At 41.9% G+C, this 19252-nt stretch overlaps 1 protein-coding gene across 1 annotated transcript in view; it reads left to right on the top strand.

Moving 5' to 3' along the window:
- The window catches only part of myo16 (myosin XVI), a 148174-nt gene that overhangs the window by 61008 nt on the left and 67914 nt on the right, over positions 1 to 19252 (top strand). The window contains exons 12-17 of the mRNA XM_061723355.1: positions 1827 to 1892; positions 8044 to 8171; positions 10599 to 10704; positions 13283 to 13400; positions 14423 to 14570; positions 14644 to 14761. Coding sequence (XP_061579339.1) covers positions 1827 to 1892; positions 8044 to 8171; positions 10599 to 10704; positions 13283 to 13400; positions 14423 to 14570; positions 14644 to 14761 — 684 coding nt within the window. The remainder of the gene's footprint in view (positions 1 to 1826; positions 1893 to 8043; positions 8172 to 10598; positions 10705 to 13282; positions 13401 to 14422; positions 14571 to 14643; positions 14762 to 19252) is intronic.

Here is a 19252-nt window from a genome sequence, read left to right as displayed (position 1 = left end):
GCGATTATGTAATTAGAACGATGTTAAAACGTGAAAATCGTAAAATCGATTTTTCACTTTTTTTTTTTTACCTTGTCTGCACACATATTAATGATTGTTACCATATTAATGATTGATGGAAATACCTCTTGATACCTGCGACAAGTGCCCCATGGGAGAGGCTCTTTAGTGTAGGAGGGGGCGTTGGAACATGCCACCGGGTAGACCGGCTCGTGTTCCTTGATTTTTTTTTTCAGAGATAAAACTTTATATTTTATTATATTTTTTAAAACTTTTTTTCAACTTATTTTACAGAGTTTTGCACTTTATTCATTCCTTTTTGGTTTAATAAGAGCAAAGTTTGCACTTAAAGTCCAATGGGGCAAATGTTCAATAAAAAAACAGCATATTTGAAATCATTTCTTTGCCTTTTGTCAATTCACAAAATAATCGTAATCGAAAATCGGATTTTGAGAGAAAAAAATCGAGATTTTATTTTTGGGCAAAATTGAACAGCCCTATTTCGACTTTTTTCTCGACATTTCGACTTTTTTCTCGAAATTTTGACTTTTTTCTCGACATTTTGCCTTTCACCATTTGCCTTCATTCTAAGGCTGATACAAGACTTTTCATTTTTTGCAGCTCCAGACATATTTGTTTTTTGTGTTTTTGGTCCAATATGGCTCTTTCAACATTTTGGGTTGCCGACCCCTGTACTACGGAGTGTTCACGATAGAAGGATTCTCCTCCGTTATCTAACTCACGCTCGGTTGCAGAGGATGTGCTGAATCCTTCCTGAGACTCTAATGCCGCTTTTCCACTAGTATCTATCTACTCAGCCCGACTCGCCTCGGTTTTGCGCTTCTCCTCTCGGGGTCTAACGTGCCAAGTAGATACTTTTTCTGTTTCTTCTCTGCCGAGGATTTAAGCGACTGAGTCGGCTGTATCTGACGTCATCACACTCCAGGCCACCGATTGGTCAGGGGGTTGGAGTCAGACGTCTGAGTCAGGATGTGAAATCAGCGAAAGAGCGACTCAAGGCTTCTTGTTCATTTTATTCGACCAGCAACGGCAGCGCTAAAGTCTGTTTGGTGATCCAACTCTGAGGTGCAGATGTTCATAAACCTGGTGCTGAGGAGAGAATTAAAAAGGGATCTAGATGGGCGATAAGGAACGACCAGATCTACCAGGAGCTCTGTCACTTCATAGCTGCTCAGCTACCAACAGACTTTTCAGCAGCGCAGAGACAAACTAAAAAATTAAAAAGCATCGTTGCTTGAAGCTTCTTTTTCTTTTTTTTTTTACACTCAAATTTTATTGATTTTTTGCAGACAAGAATACACACAAAGAACATTGACAGTGTCAGTGGTATACACATTTACCTGATACATCATCCATGCTTTTCCAGTTTCATTCAGACTCTCTAGTGGTGTCACTGTTGTGAGCCTTATATGATGTCCATTTGTCCCATTTCGTGTTAAATTGAGCTTGCTGGAATCTCAGTATGTGTGTGAGTTTCTCCATATTGTATATCTCCTGTATAATGTCCAACCAGTTCCTCAGAGTGGGAGGTTCCACTTTGCACCACTTCCTAGTAACTGCCTTTTTTGCTGCAGCTAACAGAATTTTAACCAGATATCTGTCTTCAAATATAACATCTTCACTCGTGAAAGCACACGGATACAAAACCTTACATGACATTGGTAGTTCATACCCCGGTATAGTTTTGTGTTGGTGACATTACCGTCCTGGAAGAGCGATAGGAACCGTCACCCCTGCTGAATAACGGCGCCGCGGCCGGAGCGGGACAGCAGCATTAATGACTCGTGTCTCCTCTTCCCTTCCAGACGTACATCGGACACATCCTGCTGCTGGTGAACCCCAACAAAGAGCTGCCCGTTTACTCCCCCCTGGTAAGCACTCTGTAGCTTTCTTCAGGCAATACTAGGGGTGTAACGATACACTAATCTCACGATATGGTGCGATACACGATATTGAGGCCACGATAACGATACGATACAAAATTGTCTTTTATTTGAAAGACACAAAATACAAAACAATGCTGTGTGTAGTGATGGGCGGTATGGACTAAAAAATGTATCACGATAATTTCTGGCATTTATCCCGCTAACGATAAGAATGACAATAAAAAAATACCAATTCAACTCCACCTTTGTAACTATAAATCTATCACCACATTCAGTCTTTGGAGCCCCCAAAACAGTTTTTCTTTCTTTCTTTCTTTCTTTCTGGCTCATATCTTTCTTTCTTTCTGGCTCATATCTTTCTTTCTTTCTGGCTCATATCTTTCTTTCTTTCTGGCTCATATCTTTCTTTCTTTCTTTCTGGCTCATATCCTTCCTTCCTTCCTTCCTTCCTTCCTTCCTTCCTTCCTTCCTTCCTTCCTTCCTTCCTTCCTTCCTTCCTTCCTTCCTTCCTTCCTTCCTTCCTTCCTTCCTTCCTTCCTTCCTTCCTTCCTTCCTTCCTTCCTTCCTTCCTTCCTTCCTTCCTTCCTTCCTTCCTTCCTTCCTTCCTTCCTTCCTTCCTTCCTTCCTTCCTTCCTTCCCTCCCTCCCTCCCGTATGTTGTGTGTGGATTTAACACCATAAATCAGATTTACACAAAAACGTCATCAACAGGAATTTATCGTTTTTACCGTGAGATGACAAATTCTTACCGCGGGGAATTTTTTTGACGGTTTATCGTCAACGGTAAAATGTCGCCCATTCCTAGCTGTGCGTTTGCCCTATTGTTCCAGTTTGTAATGCTTTATAACTGTTTAAGTTTTAAAGAGAAAGCCAAGCCAACCATTTTCCACAAACTGAACTAAAAGTAAATGTCAGGTTTGCATTATGCATCTTCAGTTTCATATAAGTAAAAATATTTTGCCACAAACTTAATAGTTTCTCTCATGTATGACTTGACTTTTTTCTTTTCCAGAAATGTAACAACTAAAATTAAATAAATAAATAAAAGGTAAATAAATAAACTATGAAAAGTCCCAAACTCAAAATGCAACATGACTGTTATTTATCTTCTGCCAGAGCTAAGAGCTTCACATGCTCCAGCCTTCGGTCATCAGGTGAACCCCGTTATCGTTTCACCGCTCCCACCTTTGGGGACGACACAATCTTTACATTATAAAAAAGATTGATTTACTTATAAGTAAAAGCTCGGAGCTCAAAACCCCGCAAGAGTCAGATCGGGACTGTAAAACGGTACTAGTTTCTCTGAGCGGAGTAAGATTTTGGTCCGCGGGCCGTCCCGTGATCCCGCTGCTCCAATAGGATGCACGTTACTAGTAAACACAATATATTAATATTAATAACCCAATATCGCGCTACAGTTTGTCACCTCCACGACACGTATCGTGACGTTTTTGTATTGCGAAATGTCGTGGCACGATATATTGTTACTACCCTAGGCAATACAGACACGGGTCCTTCTTTACAACAGGCATTTATTGCTGGGGCTCCTGTGCATCCACCTCCTCATCATCCCTATAAATAACAATTGTAGAGCGTGAAACAAAACACTTAGCATACATGTACAAAAGACACACACTGTATCTCCGTATAACAAAATACCTCGTTGGCCGCTTGTCCTGAAAAGAGGTTCCTTTAAGAGTCTTTAGAAAGTCCATTGACATCTGCTTTAGCTTCAGAAGTCCATAGTTATAACTTGTAGCAAAGTCCAGTGCGAGATAACCGCTCTGTTGTGCCACCCGTGTGTTTTTCGTAACGTCTAAACCACAGCTAACTAACTAAGCTAGCGCAGCGAGTGAGTGCTCAAGCGAAAGAGAGGGAGCAGCACGTCGCAGCGTCACTGAGGACAGACACACGTGCCTAATCGTTCTTAAGTGTGAAAAAACATCAATTTACTGTACTATTAAACTTAAAGGGGACCTATTATGAAAAACAGGTTTTTTCTTGCTTTAACATATATAAAGTGGTCTCCCCTCAGCCTGCCAACTGAGAGAAGGAGGAAAGCAACCAAATTCTGCAGTGTCTGTACAGCCGCCCGGATGAGCCATCCAGTGTGATGTGGATCTACGAGCCGTTCAGATTCTGCACATTTTCGTTACGTAACCAAAATGCAAACCACGCCCACAACTATAAAACCGTGTAACTGCATGCGAGCGTCCGACTATCGCGTCGCACTGCGTGACATCTGACGCTCTCTGTCCATCTCCCTCCAGCAGCTGCCACTTTATTGAGGTTTTTGTGGTGAAATGAGGAGGAATCATAGGAGATAACTTCTCATTTCAACTAACTGGATCAGCCGTTCCTCATCATGACTGTTTCCTACAGCGCTTTCAACCGGCTTTCAACGCGAGCGACAGGAAGAAAATAGAAGCAGGGCGTCCGACAAATGCTCAGATCAAAACGGTGCGCCGCGTCGCTGTGGCCAGTTAGGACAGTCCAATAGAAAATAAAGCAATGGAATTAATTTTGTCGGTGACGCTCACTCGCATCGCATGCAGTTATTAGGACACGTGTAAATAACTCCGTAAATAACGTGTAAAATAGCTTCTGTCATTTTTTCGTAGTGGTGTATCGCGTCATTCAGGCAGCCAATCAGCACAGAGCCTCATTATCATAGCCCCACCCCCTCAGAATCCCACATAGATAATGAGGTTAGAGACTGGAATGATAAAGACATGGCTCAGAGGCTGAATTTCTAATTTATTTAGCAAAAACAATCAAAAGCTTGTTTTTAAGACATTCAAGGCCTGTTTAAAATAGACATTAGATGCCATAGTAGGTCCCCTTTAAATTTTAACTTTACATCAACTAAATTGTTTATCTTTTTAACACATAAAATTATGAAATCAACTATGAATTATGTACTATGAAAATAGAATATTTTTCAAAGGCACTTACACACCCGTCCTGCCCGTCGGGGACACGTCCGTACATGAACACGGGGCAGAGTGATACGAAGCAGATGAGCCCATCGCAGATTAAACGGACCTGGTAGCTGATAAATAATGCAGTCTTCCTGTCAGCGATACGCAGTGACACACACACATGCTTACACACTTATTCTCACGCTGAGTATGTTGCGCTGCCACTGCAAAAAACCAGCAAAAAGTTTTCAGTGTAAATGTGATTTTGCAGCTCTTGTCTTTATTAGATACATTTTAATTCTGCAGAAGTATGAAAAGCAGATTAGAGGAGGAGGAGGAGGCACGCTCTTCCAAAGCGAAACCTCTCCACCAGTCGTCCCACTTCAGCCACCTGAGTAGTGTTGTTTCTGTCAGCCTGTTTCAATTTTAGTTTTAGTCTAGTCTTTGGATCAAGCTATCATTTAAATTTTTTCACGTTCATTCTCCTTTTAGTCGTGTCAATTTTCAGTTGATTAAAAGTCTGAGCATTTTAGTCTTGGTTTAGTCAAAGATTGTATTTATCCAAACCCCTTTTACAATTCAAACAAGGTTATCTTATTATTATATTATTGTTACCTTATAGACTCAAGAATACATTCATTCCAGATACAGAAGACTCTAATTTGAGTTTACAACATATTTATTTTTCCACGTTTCTCCCCATCTTTTTCTTTTTCGACGACACATTGGGTTTTCTTTTCCACGTCTTTGTAGGAAAGTGTATCCAAAGATGGTTTCTTCTTCTTCTTCTCCAGCCCCAGAGAAGATCCCTGCGTTTCTCTATGTAACTTTGTTTTTAATTGACGTGAACATAGAGCTCTGCGTTAACGGCATCAGCCTCTAACTCTGAACATTTAGTCTCGGTCAATGAAAATGAAAACACATTTTAGCAGAGTTTTTATTTCTCTACGATATTGCATTATATATTTAATTACCGTTATCGTCACATGACCAGCATTTTCGTTGTGTCTCGTCTCGTTTTCCTCAGGTGATAAAGGGTCGTTGACGACGATATTTAGTCCTAATTTTCGTAGATGAAAGCAGCTTTACTCAGGAGCAGCCTCGAGCATCTAAACCCCTCTGGGAGACTGGTAGAGCACCAGTAGGAACATCCACGATGTCACACAGGTGTGATGTTTGGGGCTGTCAATCAACCTGTGCAGGGGCGTGGCTCACCGCCACTCTCCGCCCCCTTCGTTCTACCACCACAGAATTATTATAGCGGGCTCTCAGGTTATACATATTCACACTGCCCCTCTAGAAAGAAGCCCGATATTTATTAATATAGTAAAAATAGTATTATTTTAAGCAACAAAATCTTTGCTGATGGTGTAAGAGAAAGTGTAAAGAACTCTTTAAAACTAGAAAATAGTCTAGTTTTTGCAGCATATTCTTCATGAGTTGAGTTCTTAACAGCATCTCCTTCTTGATCCAGTGTTGGATTAAAAACTCTCGATCGGCTCAAAGTGTTAACATACCACGTCCATTTCTACTTTTCCTCCTATGTTAGTAACTGTTCAAGGGCGTGGTTGCCTTCAGAAATCAGAAATCGCTTTATTTGGCTAAATGTATAATGTACACGGGAATTTAACCTGGTAAAAACAGCACCACTGAACTATTAAATAACAAATTAGAAATAAAAATAGAAAAAATATATACCGTATTGGCCTGAATATAAGACGGTGTTTTTTCCATTGAAATAAGACTGAAAAAGTGGGGGTCGTCTTACATTCGGGGTCTAGACGTTATACCCATTCACACCGCTAGATGGCGCCAGATATCTTTAAAGCGAATGCTGAACTTAACTCCCCAGGCCAAAGCGAACCCCTGTCACGAAGAAGAAAAATAAAAAATAGTATAAGAAAGAAAAGAGAAGAAAATAAGAGAAGAGATAACAGAAAGTGGAGAAACGTAGCGACAATCTGGAGAAAAGAGAGTGGAAGTTCGGCAGGTAAACCGGCAGCTGACGAGAAGTTATGATGCAAACTTCAAGATAATGATTTCAAATAGTCAAAATAACATGCTTTTTCTCTCGAATATATTGTTATAATCATTTGTTTCAGATGTACTGTAATTATTTTCTGTATAAAAATTGAATTTGGTGTTCAAAAAGTCTTTCTTCAAACTTGAGTCTTGAAAAAGAGGGGGTCGTCTTATAATCGGGGTTGTCTTATATTCGGGACAATACGGTAATAAGTAAGTAAAAAAGTATATTATGTATGTAAGTATGCAATATGTACAATTAGGGGTGGGTATTGGGAAGGACCTCACGATACGATACGCATCACGATACTTGAGCCACGATACGATACACATTGCGATATCCCGATTATGCGATATCCCGATTATTATATTCTACATAGTTCACCAAAAATTTAAAAATGCATTACACATCTTAAAATCCAAGTTGTATATATGTACATCAGATGATAGTGATGGATCTTAAAATCCGAGTTGCACGTTCATCAGATTATAGTGACAATTCATGGGACAAACTGAGTCAAAACAATGTTTTATTATAACTATACAAGCTAAAGTTACAACATATTTGTATATGTTTTTCATATTATTTACATCATATGAAATTAACATTAAATTTAGTATGAGGTTGCTTTAATTATGTGTCAAATGATAATAAACACAAGAAATATGGGTACTAAAACCAAGGACAGGCACAGTGATCAGTCAGTATATATATAAATCCATAAATAAATAAACCTCTGTCCATTATTTTTCATTTTTTAAGGACAGGCAATTGTGTTATATAAAAAATAAATTATAAAATGAAATAAAACGTGAAATAAAACCTGAGCTCAGTGCAGGGCCCTCCCAGGGTTGGTAGAGAGTGGCAATGCCCAGGACTGTCACTTAGGTAGGAGCACTGGGTGATATAATGGGAAAAAGATCGGGGATAAAAAAAAAATTAAAAATTAAAAATTAAAAAAAAATTATATAATTATAAAAAAATCGATATTCAAATTTTGAATATCGATATTGAATCAGCTGGAAAAGTATCGCGATATATTGCCATATCGATATTTTTGCCCACCCCTATGTACAATGACCAGGAGTATTAACTGGATGGTGATTGGTCAGTAAGATGCACCTTCCTCCCAAACACACACACAGTAAGTGAGTGTGAGTTTCAGACCAGGTGTGTCTGCTCGTCCTCCTCAGGTGAGTCAGCTGTACCTGAGCTCCACCGGCCGTCTCTGCTCCTCCCTGCCGCCTCACATCTTCTCTTCGGCCGAGAGAGCTTACCACATGATGCAGCAGGAGCGGCGCCCGCAGTGCTTCATCCTGAGGTAAACCTGCCGCCCACCTGGGTGCTGCGCCCGCGCCGCCGCGCCGTCTCAGCGCCGGGCCCCTCGGGACTCTGGGAACAAAACGCTTCTGTTGAACGATGACGCGGGTAAAAGGCAGAGCCGGCCACCTGCCTTGTGCTCGCCCCTCGGCGGCCTGCGCACCTGTCACACAGCGGAGACGGATGTTCGCTCTTTGTCCTCGACCGGACCGACGCAGCTCCCTGATTGCAATTAAACCGTGTTCCGGCTCCCGGTGACGATCCCACCGGGTCGGAACCAATCTGGTGGAGTTAATGCTCTCTGCCTCGGGCCATCCATCTCACTCTCTCTCACACACACACACACACACACACACACACACACACACACACACACACACACACACACACACACACACACACACACACACACACACACACACACACACACACACGGCACTCTGGCTGCACCGACATGTACACGTGTTCTCTTTTCCTTTTTCCTTTTCTTTTTTTGAAATCTCTTTTTATTAAACACAAAACAATGTTACATTCTTAGCTTAATACACAGATTTTATATTATTTTTTCCCTTTTTTACATTTCCAATTACCCCCCCTCAAAACCTTTGTGCATCTTCCCATATAGTCAATCAGTAATAAAACATTAGTGAGTCATTTATATACACATACACATCTTACACCAAAAATGGGGAGACAAAAATAATAGTTATAATGACAAATAAGATTAGATTAGATTAGATTAGATTCAACTTTATTGTTATTGCACATGTACAAGTACAGAGCGACGAAATGCAGTTCGGCATCCAACCAGAAGTGCAACAGAAAGTATTATAGTAAATACAGAATATATACAGATTATGAATTATAAAGTGTAGATGGATGAAATTAACATTAAATAATGCAGAGATATATCGTAAAAAATACTACCGTTAAAGAGTAAAAAATCAACCATAACAAATGTATATGCATATATGTACATATTCCTACCATACAGAGAAGAAAGAAAAAAATAAAGAAGGCTAAAAGGATTTATGTGCTTTACTTCTGGACATCTTATCTTAGGGACTTTCATAAAGTGTCTTGAGCTTTTCAAAATATTAATAGATTCCAAATATTATAAAACCGGTGTTCTGCCAATTTCTGCTCCCTGCCGAGAAATGCTACTTTGTGCTTCTGCGCATGCGCACAGTCGATTTGAAGTTTGATTGCCACGCTAAATTGATAATATGGGATGTTGTATTTAATCCTTCAAAATACACGACCCATGACATGAATTGCATTACACTTTGTGAATATTATACGATAAAGAGAAAAAAACAACAATTCTATCGCTTTATTTCATATTCATTCAGTCATTCGCCTTTATTTAACCAGGCAGGTCATTAATAACACATTCTTATTTACAATGACGGCCTGGCAAGAGACAAGGACCAATTGGGAGAAAAGGAAGTGGTTTAGGGAGTAAAACACAGTAAAATTGTAGCTTCACAAAAGGTAGAAAACCATAAGGTAGCATTTTTTGGCAAAGCAGCAGAATTTGGCAGAACACCGGTCATTGGACCCTCTTAGTGTGTATTTTATCTTTTCTGATTTTGATAAAACATTAGATCAGTCATCCATACAGATAATTTTAGTGGGCAAGCAGATTTCCAGTGTAAAAGAATTTGTCTCCTTTTCTTTTTCCCCTTTCTTTCCACTTTATCGTTCCCTCTCTTGTTCTTTGGGTTGCATCTTGTATCAGCTCACACACACACACACACACACACACACACACACACACACACACACACACACACACACACACACACACACACACACACACACACACACACACACACACACACACACACACACCCCCCAGGGAAGGGCTCCTGCGAAATGCCCTTGAAATCTAATAAGAGCGGCTAAATGAAAAGACGGCCAAAGACCTCTGGACTTCTCACTCAGCGGGTCCGTAAGTGGGCGCCGCGGCAACCGCCCACGCCGCCGAGCAGCGGACCGTTACCGAGGGGCCTCTGACCTTCCGCGGCCATCTGCTCGCCGTTACCTCACGAGCATCGCCTCCGTGCGCGCCGGAGCGTCCGTAGAGGCGCCTTATGGCGGCCTCGATGTCCGCCCCACGGAAAATTAAAATCCAGCCTCCCGCTAGCGCGACGCGGCGGTCGCCGGAGCAACGCCATCCCTCTCACAGGGAGCGATGAGGAGTTTAGGACGGGCCGAGGTCCCTGAAGCGATGATTTCTCAACTCGCTTGAACTTCCTTCCGAGTTGGGTCACCTGAAAACGCTGACGAGAACTTATTCATGAGGGAAAGTGTGAAAACAATAGCGGCAGGAATGAACGATTAACCTTTGACCTCCTCTGAGCTTCTATTTGATGAGCAAGTCAGTGTCAAGTCTTGTAATAATCTCTGATTTCCTTCCTCTCAGCGGGGAGAGCGGTTCTGGGAAGACGGAGGCGTGTAAGCACATTGTGCGGCACCTAACGGCCCGGTCCGACCCGAAAGGCTTCGTGTTGGAGGCCAGGATGAAGCACGTAAGTCTGCAGCCGTCGTGGTGGCCAGGCCAGCGGGCTCGGACCACCGAGGTGTTGTTTCAATTTCAGTTTTAGTCTAGTCTTTGGGTCGAGCTACCATTTTAGTTTTTATTAGATTAGTCGTGTCAAGTTTCAGTCGACAAAAATTCGGAGCATTTTAGTCTTTAGTCAAAGATGGTATTTAGCCAAACCCATTTTACGTTTCAAACAAGGTTATTCAATTCAATTTTATTTTATTTACATAGTGTCTATTACAACAGAAGCTGTCTCTAGGCGCTTTCCAGAGAACCAGAACACGACCCCCGAGCAATTATTACATAAACATAACAACAATGCCAGGTAAAAACTCCCCTAGTGGGAGAAAAACCTTAAGCCAAAAAGTGGCAAGAAAAACTCTCCTTTAGGAGGGAAGAAACCTGGACCAGGACCTGGATCATAAGGGGGGACCCTCCTGCTGGAGACCAGCGACCAGCGTAATTTATTTTTCTTATTATTATATTGTTACCTTATAGACTCAAGAATACGTTCATTCCAGATACAGAAGACTCTAATTTGAGTTTACAACATTTATTTTTCCGCATTTCTCCCCATCTTTTTCTTTTCTGACGACACATTGGGTTTTCTTTTCCATGTTTATGTAGGAAAGTTTATCCAAAGATGGATCTTCTTCTTCTCCAACCCCAGAAAAGATCCCAGCGGATCTGATTCCCTGCTGCAGTGACTGGGATTGAGGACGTGATGTCACCCAGCAGCAGAACTAAATGAAGACACATTTTAGCAGTTTTTATTTTGTAATCTACATCTTAGTCTCGTTTTTATTCCTCTACGATATTGCATTATATATTTAATCATCTTTATCATCACATGACCATTATTTTCATTGCGTCTCATTCTCTTCAGGTGATTGACGACAATATTTAGTCATAAAGGCAACTTAACACAATGAGGTTGGCTGATGTTTTTCAAATCCATCGCTGCTCTCGGAGGCATTTCTACACTTTAAATGTTTATTACCCGTCAGTGACAAGCACATGACGTCGTGCACGTGTCTCTTTAACCGTCCAACATGTCTCATTCAGGACTTCCACACGGGCCGGGGTTAAGTGGATCACTGAGATCATGAATAAAGCTGCTGTCTTCATCCCAGAACACGTATGAGAGGGAACTCAGTTTACTATAAATCTGTTTATGGACTGAAGGATGTGGGAGTCCAGAGCGCTGCGTCTCCTTTCATCTTTATAGGCCACTTCCTCCTGACCTTTGATGTCACGACGGTCCGAACAAAGTTTGGCAGTAAACCTGTCAGCCGAGCTCATCTTTACTGCTCATAAATGAGATGCACGCCGCCTCTTCTTCTTTGGTGCCGTTTAGATGAAATGTGATTAAAGTGCATCAAAGACCATTTCTTCTGAAGAGGCTTAAATCTGAATTTACTAATATTTCTTTATCTCTAAAGAGAATCTGCAGTCTTCTGTTTAAGCATCAAATATGGATAATCTGTGACATTCAAAAAAGTCCCCGCGCGGTTTTGTTTCTTTATGTTTCCGCTTGGATTTTTGGGCGTTTAACGCGACATTAATCCGCTTTTCGCTCTATTTGAGCATCAGTCAGCCTCTGAGATGTGTCAGAAAAAAGCAGAATGCAGTCTGGGAGCGCTGCGCTGATGAAGTCATCGTTATGTAGCACATATCTGGGTCAGCTCCTCATTCTGGGTCACAGAAATATGAGAAACTCAAAGACTGGGAGCACACTGACGCCTGGTGGTGGGAAGTGGGACTCGCACCCTCAGGCCTGGGAGAAAAAAACCATTTCCTGAAATAGACAGAGGTGTCAGAAGTATTCACATTCATTCCTCAGGTAGAAGTATAGATACTAGAGTTTAGAAATACTCCTGTAGAAGTTGAAGTATCAACTCAAGTTTTTTACTCAAGTAAAAGTATAAAAGTACTGGTTTCAAAACTACTTAAAGTATAAAAGTAAAAGTAATGTAAGGGGGAAAAAAGCCATTAAGGACAAAAGCCATTGAAAATGAATGCATCTTAGTATAATGCAAATATATTAAAGAACCATATATGTGTACTATTGAGCATTAACATGTGTTTCAGAGAGCAGGAGATATGACTAGTTGCCTATAAGTATTGTAATGGTGCAAAAAGTCAAACTTCAGAGGCATGTTATCATTTATCCTAACCTTTATTGGAATGTACATCCAAGTTTAGTTGCAGGAATCTGAGGGAACGGATGTAAGAACAAAACTGGACAAGAACATCTGAAACAACCACAACCAAATTCACTCTATCCGGATGGAGCAATTTAACTGGATAGTTTTCTTTTAAAGGCCGAAATGAAATAGAGTAACGAGGCTGTTTTTAAAATGTAAGGAGTAAAAAGTACAGGTAATTGTGTGAAAATGTAAGGAGTAAAAGTAAAAAGTCGTCTGAAAAATAATTACTCCAGTGAAGTATAGATAACCAAAATTTCTACTTAAGTAAGGTAACGAAGTATTTGTACTTCGTTACTTGACACCTCTGGAAATAGATGAATCTGAAGAAGCTCCTTGTGTCTCTGAACTACGCAGGTGAACTGCGTCCTGGAAGCCTTCGGTCACGCAAGAACTCCAAGGAACAGCAACTCCAGCCGCTTCATCAAGCTGCTGAGCATCCAGTACTGCGAGAGGAAGAAGACGATGCTCAGAGGTAACCGGAGCCTCCGTCGCCTCAGCGCTGGGCCTGAGTGGGGTTTTGATTTTAATTTTAATTTTAATTCTACCAGACGGGAGGTGCAATAACCACAACCTCTTAAATCCCTCAAATAATCCCCAGACTGGTTCTTTTCATTTATTTACCGTTAACATCCACATATTACTCAGATATACCACATTTATTATTTATAAAATTTTTACTATTAATTAGTGCAACTTTTAACTGTGTCAAGTCTTTTCTTTTCTTTCATATTTAATAACGAGGATCCGACTGAAAAAAATAGTATTGAGTTTTTTACTTCTTCTTACTCTTTTTTCGAGCATGACACACTAAATTATATTATTAATTCTTGTATACTTTGTTTACGATGGTACATTTATTATTTAGTGATTATTATTCTTTTTTTTATGTAATTGTTGTGCTGTTTTATTTATTTTTTGTGCTTATGTTTGAAATTGAAGATATCAAACAATCAATATCAATATTAATCAATACTACTTGTACTTGATTATTTTAAATAGATAAATATTCAGTTTAGTTGTAATTGACTTCAGGGACGGAGGTACTGTGTTAATGTTATGATAATATATCAAAATAAAATTACAAATATAGTTATGATAATATATCAAAATAAAATTACAAATATTTCATTTTCATTTCATTTTATTCTTTATTTCATAAAAAAAAAATAAAACAATTCAATACAAATACAAATGTTCTTAAATTGTGAATGAAAATAAAAATATAAAGTTAAATGCACCTAAGAAACACATTAATGGGATTTTCCTGCGGCCGCCAGCAGGGGGCAGTGCAGCCCCATATATCCTTACTCCTGTTTCTTTTTAATGTATTCATTTATTTTTTTTAAATGCCCCATAAATCACTTTATTTAACTCTGGTTTATTTGATCCCTGGACACTTGGCTTCACTAAAAGCCGCAGATGGAACAATTAGGGCTCTTAATTAATCACAGTGTGGTCACCGGTGTCGGTCCCTGACGTGTCCTGATGTTTCAGCGCGGCTGAGCGCCTTCATGCTGGAGAAGTCCCGGCTGGTCCAGCTGCCTCCGCGCCAGCACAGCTTCACCATCCTCCACCTGCTGGCCGAGGGCCTGTCGGCGGAGGAGCGGAGCGGGCTTCACCTGAGCACCGGCCGGGGTCACAGGTGAGCGGCGGCCAGGGGGGGGCGGCGGTTCTCCCCGATGCTCCGGTGATGTTCACCTGCTTCTGTCTCCCAGGTATCTGAGGGGAGGAGCCTCCGACGACACGCCTCCCGCCGCCGCCGCCTCCGGCCAGAGCCGGGAACATCTGGCGGCGGTGCGACAGTCGCTGCGAGCTCTGGGCTTTAACAAGCAGGTATCGACTCAGACGAACACAACTGACAGGGAGGAGGCGCGTTATGGCGCTTTTCCACTAGTACCTACTCAACTCTACTCATCTCAGCTCGACTAGACTCAACTCGGCCTGGTTTCTTTTCCATTACAATTCAGAACCTGGAGCAGAAGTAGGAGGTTGGAGAGAAGCTGCTGTGACGTATTTGATTGTGTGATCTAAACGAAGAAGACAACAACACTAAAGATGTAGAACATGGAGGAGATGATATGTCAATGTCAATGTCAATTTTATTTATATAGCACATTTAAAAACGCAGGTTGACCAAAGTGCTGTACAGTATACAATAACATGAAGCAATACCAAAAGAAAATACAGTACAAAATGTAGAAACAATAAAATCCCTAACATGCTAGAATGATCAATATAATAGTAGTAAAACATAGAAAGTAGAAAATAGACGGCAAAGAACAGACACATAAAGTGCACAATCACTTCTCACAAATGTAGGCAACTATTTATCGTACACCAAAAGCCAAAGAAAATAAATACGTTTTCAAAGAAGACTTAAAAACTTCTAGGGTCTGAGCAGATCCGTCTTTAGGGACGTCCAAAAGCAACTGACTTGACGACCTCAGTGCTCTGGCTGGTGTGTGAGAGTGGAGAAGTTCTGTAAGGTATTGGGGAGCCAAGCCATTTAGTGATTTAAAAACTAACAGCAGAATCTTAAAATCAACCCTGTAGTGAACAGGAAGCCGGTGCTGGGAGGCCAGAACCGGTAATGTGGTCACGCTTTCTACTTCCAGTCAACAGCCGAGCAGCAGCATTCTGCTATATGTGCTGCTGGGTCAGTGGCTTGTGTTCAATATCAAGTTATAAAATGAGAGTGAGAGAAGCTTCAAGCGGAGACGCTTTTTAATTTTTTTAGTTTGTCTCGGTGCTGCTGAAAAGTCAGCTGGAGCCGCGAGCAGCTATGAAGAGACAGAGCTCCTGGTGGATCTGGTCGTTCCTTATCGCCCGTCTAGATCCCTTTTTAATTCTCTCCTCAGCACCAGGTTTATTAACATCTGCACCTCAGAGTTGGATCATGAAACAGACTTTTGCTGCCATTTCCTGTTGAATAAAATGAACAAGAAGAGCATCAGAGTCGCTCTTTCGCTGATTTCCACATCCTGACTCAGACGTCTGACTCCAACCCCCCGACCAATCGGTGGCCTGTAGTGTGATGACATCACAGCCCGACTCAGCCGCTTAAAACCTCTGCAGAGTAGTTACAGAAAAAGTATCTACTCGGCACGTTAGACCCCTGGTGGGAAAGCACCAAGGCGAGGTGAGGTGAGTTGGTACTAGTGAAAAAGCGCCATTAATGTCGCCGACCTGAAGTAACAAGCCCCTAATTCCCTCTGGGGTGACATCTCACCTGGTGACTCCTCTGGTGGAGGAAGTTTGAGCACGACTGAGATGATTCAGGACTTTTCGGGTGAATTTAAACCAAAATCACTGGAAAACAAAGATGACGTTGAGTCCAGTTTAATCCGCAGAGGAGCTGAATGGAGCATCTGTGCAGGGATCCCCCGGGCAGGCGTGAGGATATTTGATGTGGCGTTGCCGCGGCGCCGGTACGGCCCGTCCTGCGCGCCACCAGCTGTGCTCCCGGCCCGTTATCAGCTCCTATTCTTAGATCCCCGGTCAGCATCCGCCAGCAGCCGGTGACCATCGCCTCACCTTTTAATCCAGCAGCAGCCGCCACACGCGGCCCTGGTGGGGGGGGGGCGGGGGCCGGGGGGCTGGGGGGGCTGGGGGGAGCGTCAGTGGGAGTGATGGACCACCCGTTGGTCTCTGCCTCAGCCCTCATCAGGGGACGACTCCCAGCCCCGACCCAAAGGTCAATCGTCATTAACGCTCTCTCTCTCTCGCTGCTTTTCTTTCTCGTCGCTCTCTTTCTTCTCCCCCCCCCGTGCATGTTAGGGGGGGGGGGTCACCCTCCGTATAGAGTGTCAGACGGAGACTAATGCTCGTGTTTATCTCGGAGATATCTGCTCCAATATCCTGCCTTGGGAGAGAGCAAGAGTAGACGTATTCACACGGACCCCCCCCCACCCCCCGAGAGCCGCAGCGCCGCCATAATGGGGTATTCCATTAAGTGTCCTCTGCTGAAGGGCATGAGGAAGGGAGGGTGTGATTGAGGGAGAGGGGGGGGGGGGGCTGACATGCTTTTGCATTTTGCAGCTCGTTGTCACATGATGCTGCAAAAGTTCCTCCCCACTGATATGACTTGCTTTCGTCAACGAAAATTAGGACTAAATATCGCCGTCAACCAACCTTTATCTCCTGAGGAAAACGAGACCAAACGAAAATGCTGGTCATGTGACGATAACGGTAATTAAATATATAATGCAGTATCGTCAACGAATAAAAACAAGACTAAAATGTAGATTACAAAATAAAAACTCTGCTAAAATTTGTCTTCGTTTTCGTTGACCAAAACGAGACGAAATGTTCTACTAAAGATCCTTAATGTCCATGTTTTCAGTAGTTTCCTCTGGTTTAATGTCCATGTTTTCAGTAGTTTCCTCTGGTTTAATGTCCATGTTTTCAGTAGTTTCCTCTGGTTTAATGTCCATGTTTTCAGTAGTTTCTCTGGTTTAGTTCTGCTGGGTGACGTTAGTCCTCAATCCCAGTCGCTGCAGCGGGGAATCAGATCCAGAAGATGCAGCTGCAGAGTTAGAGGCTGATGCCGTTGACGCAGAGCTCTAGGTTCACGTCAATTAAAAACAAAGTTACATAGAGAAAGGGCCGATGGCCGGCCACGCGGGGATCTGCTCTGGGGCTGGAGAAGAAGAAGAAACATCTTTGGATACACTTTCCTACATAGACGTGGAAAAGTCGTTGAAAAAGAAAAAGACGAGGAGAAATGCGGAAAAATAAATATATTGTAAACTCAAATTAGAGTCTTCTGTATCTGTAATTACTGTATTCTTGAGTCTATAAGGTAGCAATAATATAATAATATTATAATAATAAGATAACCTTGTTTGAATTGTAAAATGGGTTTGGCTAATTACAATATTTGACTAAAACTAGACTAAAATGCTCAGACTTTTAGTCGACTGAAACTTGACACGACTAAAAGGAGAATGAACGTGACTAAAACTAATATAAACTAAAATGATAGCTCGACCCAAAGACTAGACTAAAACTAAAATTGAAACAGGCTGACACAAACCGTGCTGAGTATTTGGATGATGTTTTACTTGGAGGAACTTTTGCACAACTGTTTACAAAACCAAACCAAACCGTCCAGACACGTGTTTTGGACGACAGAAGATTTCTGGCGGATGAGAGATGAGAGCTGGACGTAATGAGGATTTGCTGCAAAGCTTTGATTAAAACGGCTTGTTATAGCAGCGCTGCTCTGTAAGGAGGATTAGATTTGGTCTTATAGCGTTTGTTGTCATAAACAAACCTGCGACTCCCATCTGGACCGTCCGGATAAAGGTGAACCCAGGTCAGGTCCGAGGATGCTCTGTGATGCTGGGTCAGGAGTTTATTGGAAAATTAACCAACAAAACTAAAAAGTCAGACATTTATTTCTTGTAGTTTTTGCAAAAGATGAAATGTTGATAATCTTTGATATTCAACTGGTAGATTTACGGATAAAAACCAACAAAAGCTAAATAAATAAAACACTTATTCAAGTATTTGAGTATTTTTTTAAAAGATTTTTTGGCGCAATTTTCTCAAGTGAACAGGAAATGGGTATAAAGAGGGGCGAGACACGTAGGAGAGAACGACAGACTGGGATTTGAACCTGCGCCACTTATGGCACTTTTCCACTAGTACCTACTCGACTCAACTTGGCCAAGTTTCTTTTCCACTACAATCCAGCACCTGGAGCAGAAGTAGGAGGTTGGAGCGAAGCTGCTGTGACGTATTTGATTGTGTGATCTAAACAAAGAAGACAACAACACTAAAGATGTAGAACCTGGAGGAGATGATAGATGTGCTGCTGGGTCTGTGGCTTGTGTTCGATATAAAGTTAAAAAATGAGAGTGAGAGAAGCTTCAACCAGCAACGCTTTTTAATTTCTTTTAGTTTGTCTTGGCGCTGCTGAAAAGTCAGCTGAGGCCGTGAGCAGCTATGAAGAGACAGAGCTCCTGGTAGATCTGGTCGTTCCTTATCACTCGTCTAGATCCCTTTTTAATTCTCTCCTCAGCACCAGGTTTATGAACATCTGCACCTCAGAGTTGCATCATGAAACAGACTTTTGCTGCCATTGCTTGTCGAATAAAATGAACAAGAAGCCGTCAGAGTCGCTCTTTCATTGATGTCACATCCTGACTCAGACGTCTGACTCCAACCCCCCAACCAATCGGTGGCCTGTAGTGTGATGACATCAGATGCAGCCGACTCAGCCGCTTAGAACCTCGGCAAAATAGTTACAGAAAAAGTATTTACTCGGCACGTTAGACCCCTAGTGGGAAAGCACCAAACCGAGTCGAGTCGAGCTGAGTA

Source organism: Cololabis saira, chromosome 6 (genome assembly GCF_033807715.1).
Source record: "Cololabis saira isolate AMF1-May2022 chromosome 6, fColSai1.1, whole genome shotgun sequence".
NCBI lineage: Eukaryota > Metazoa > Chordata > Actinopteri > Beloniformes > Belonidae > Cololabis > Cololabis saira.
Note: the sequence above shows the minus strand (reverse complement) of the source record. Positions and strands in the feature narration are given on the sequence as shown.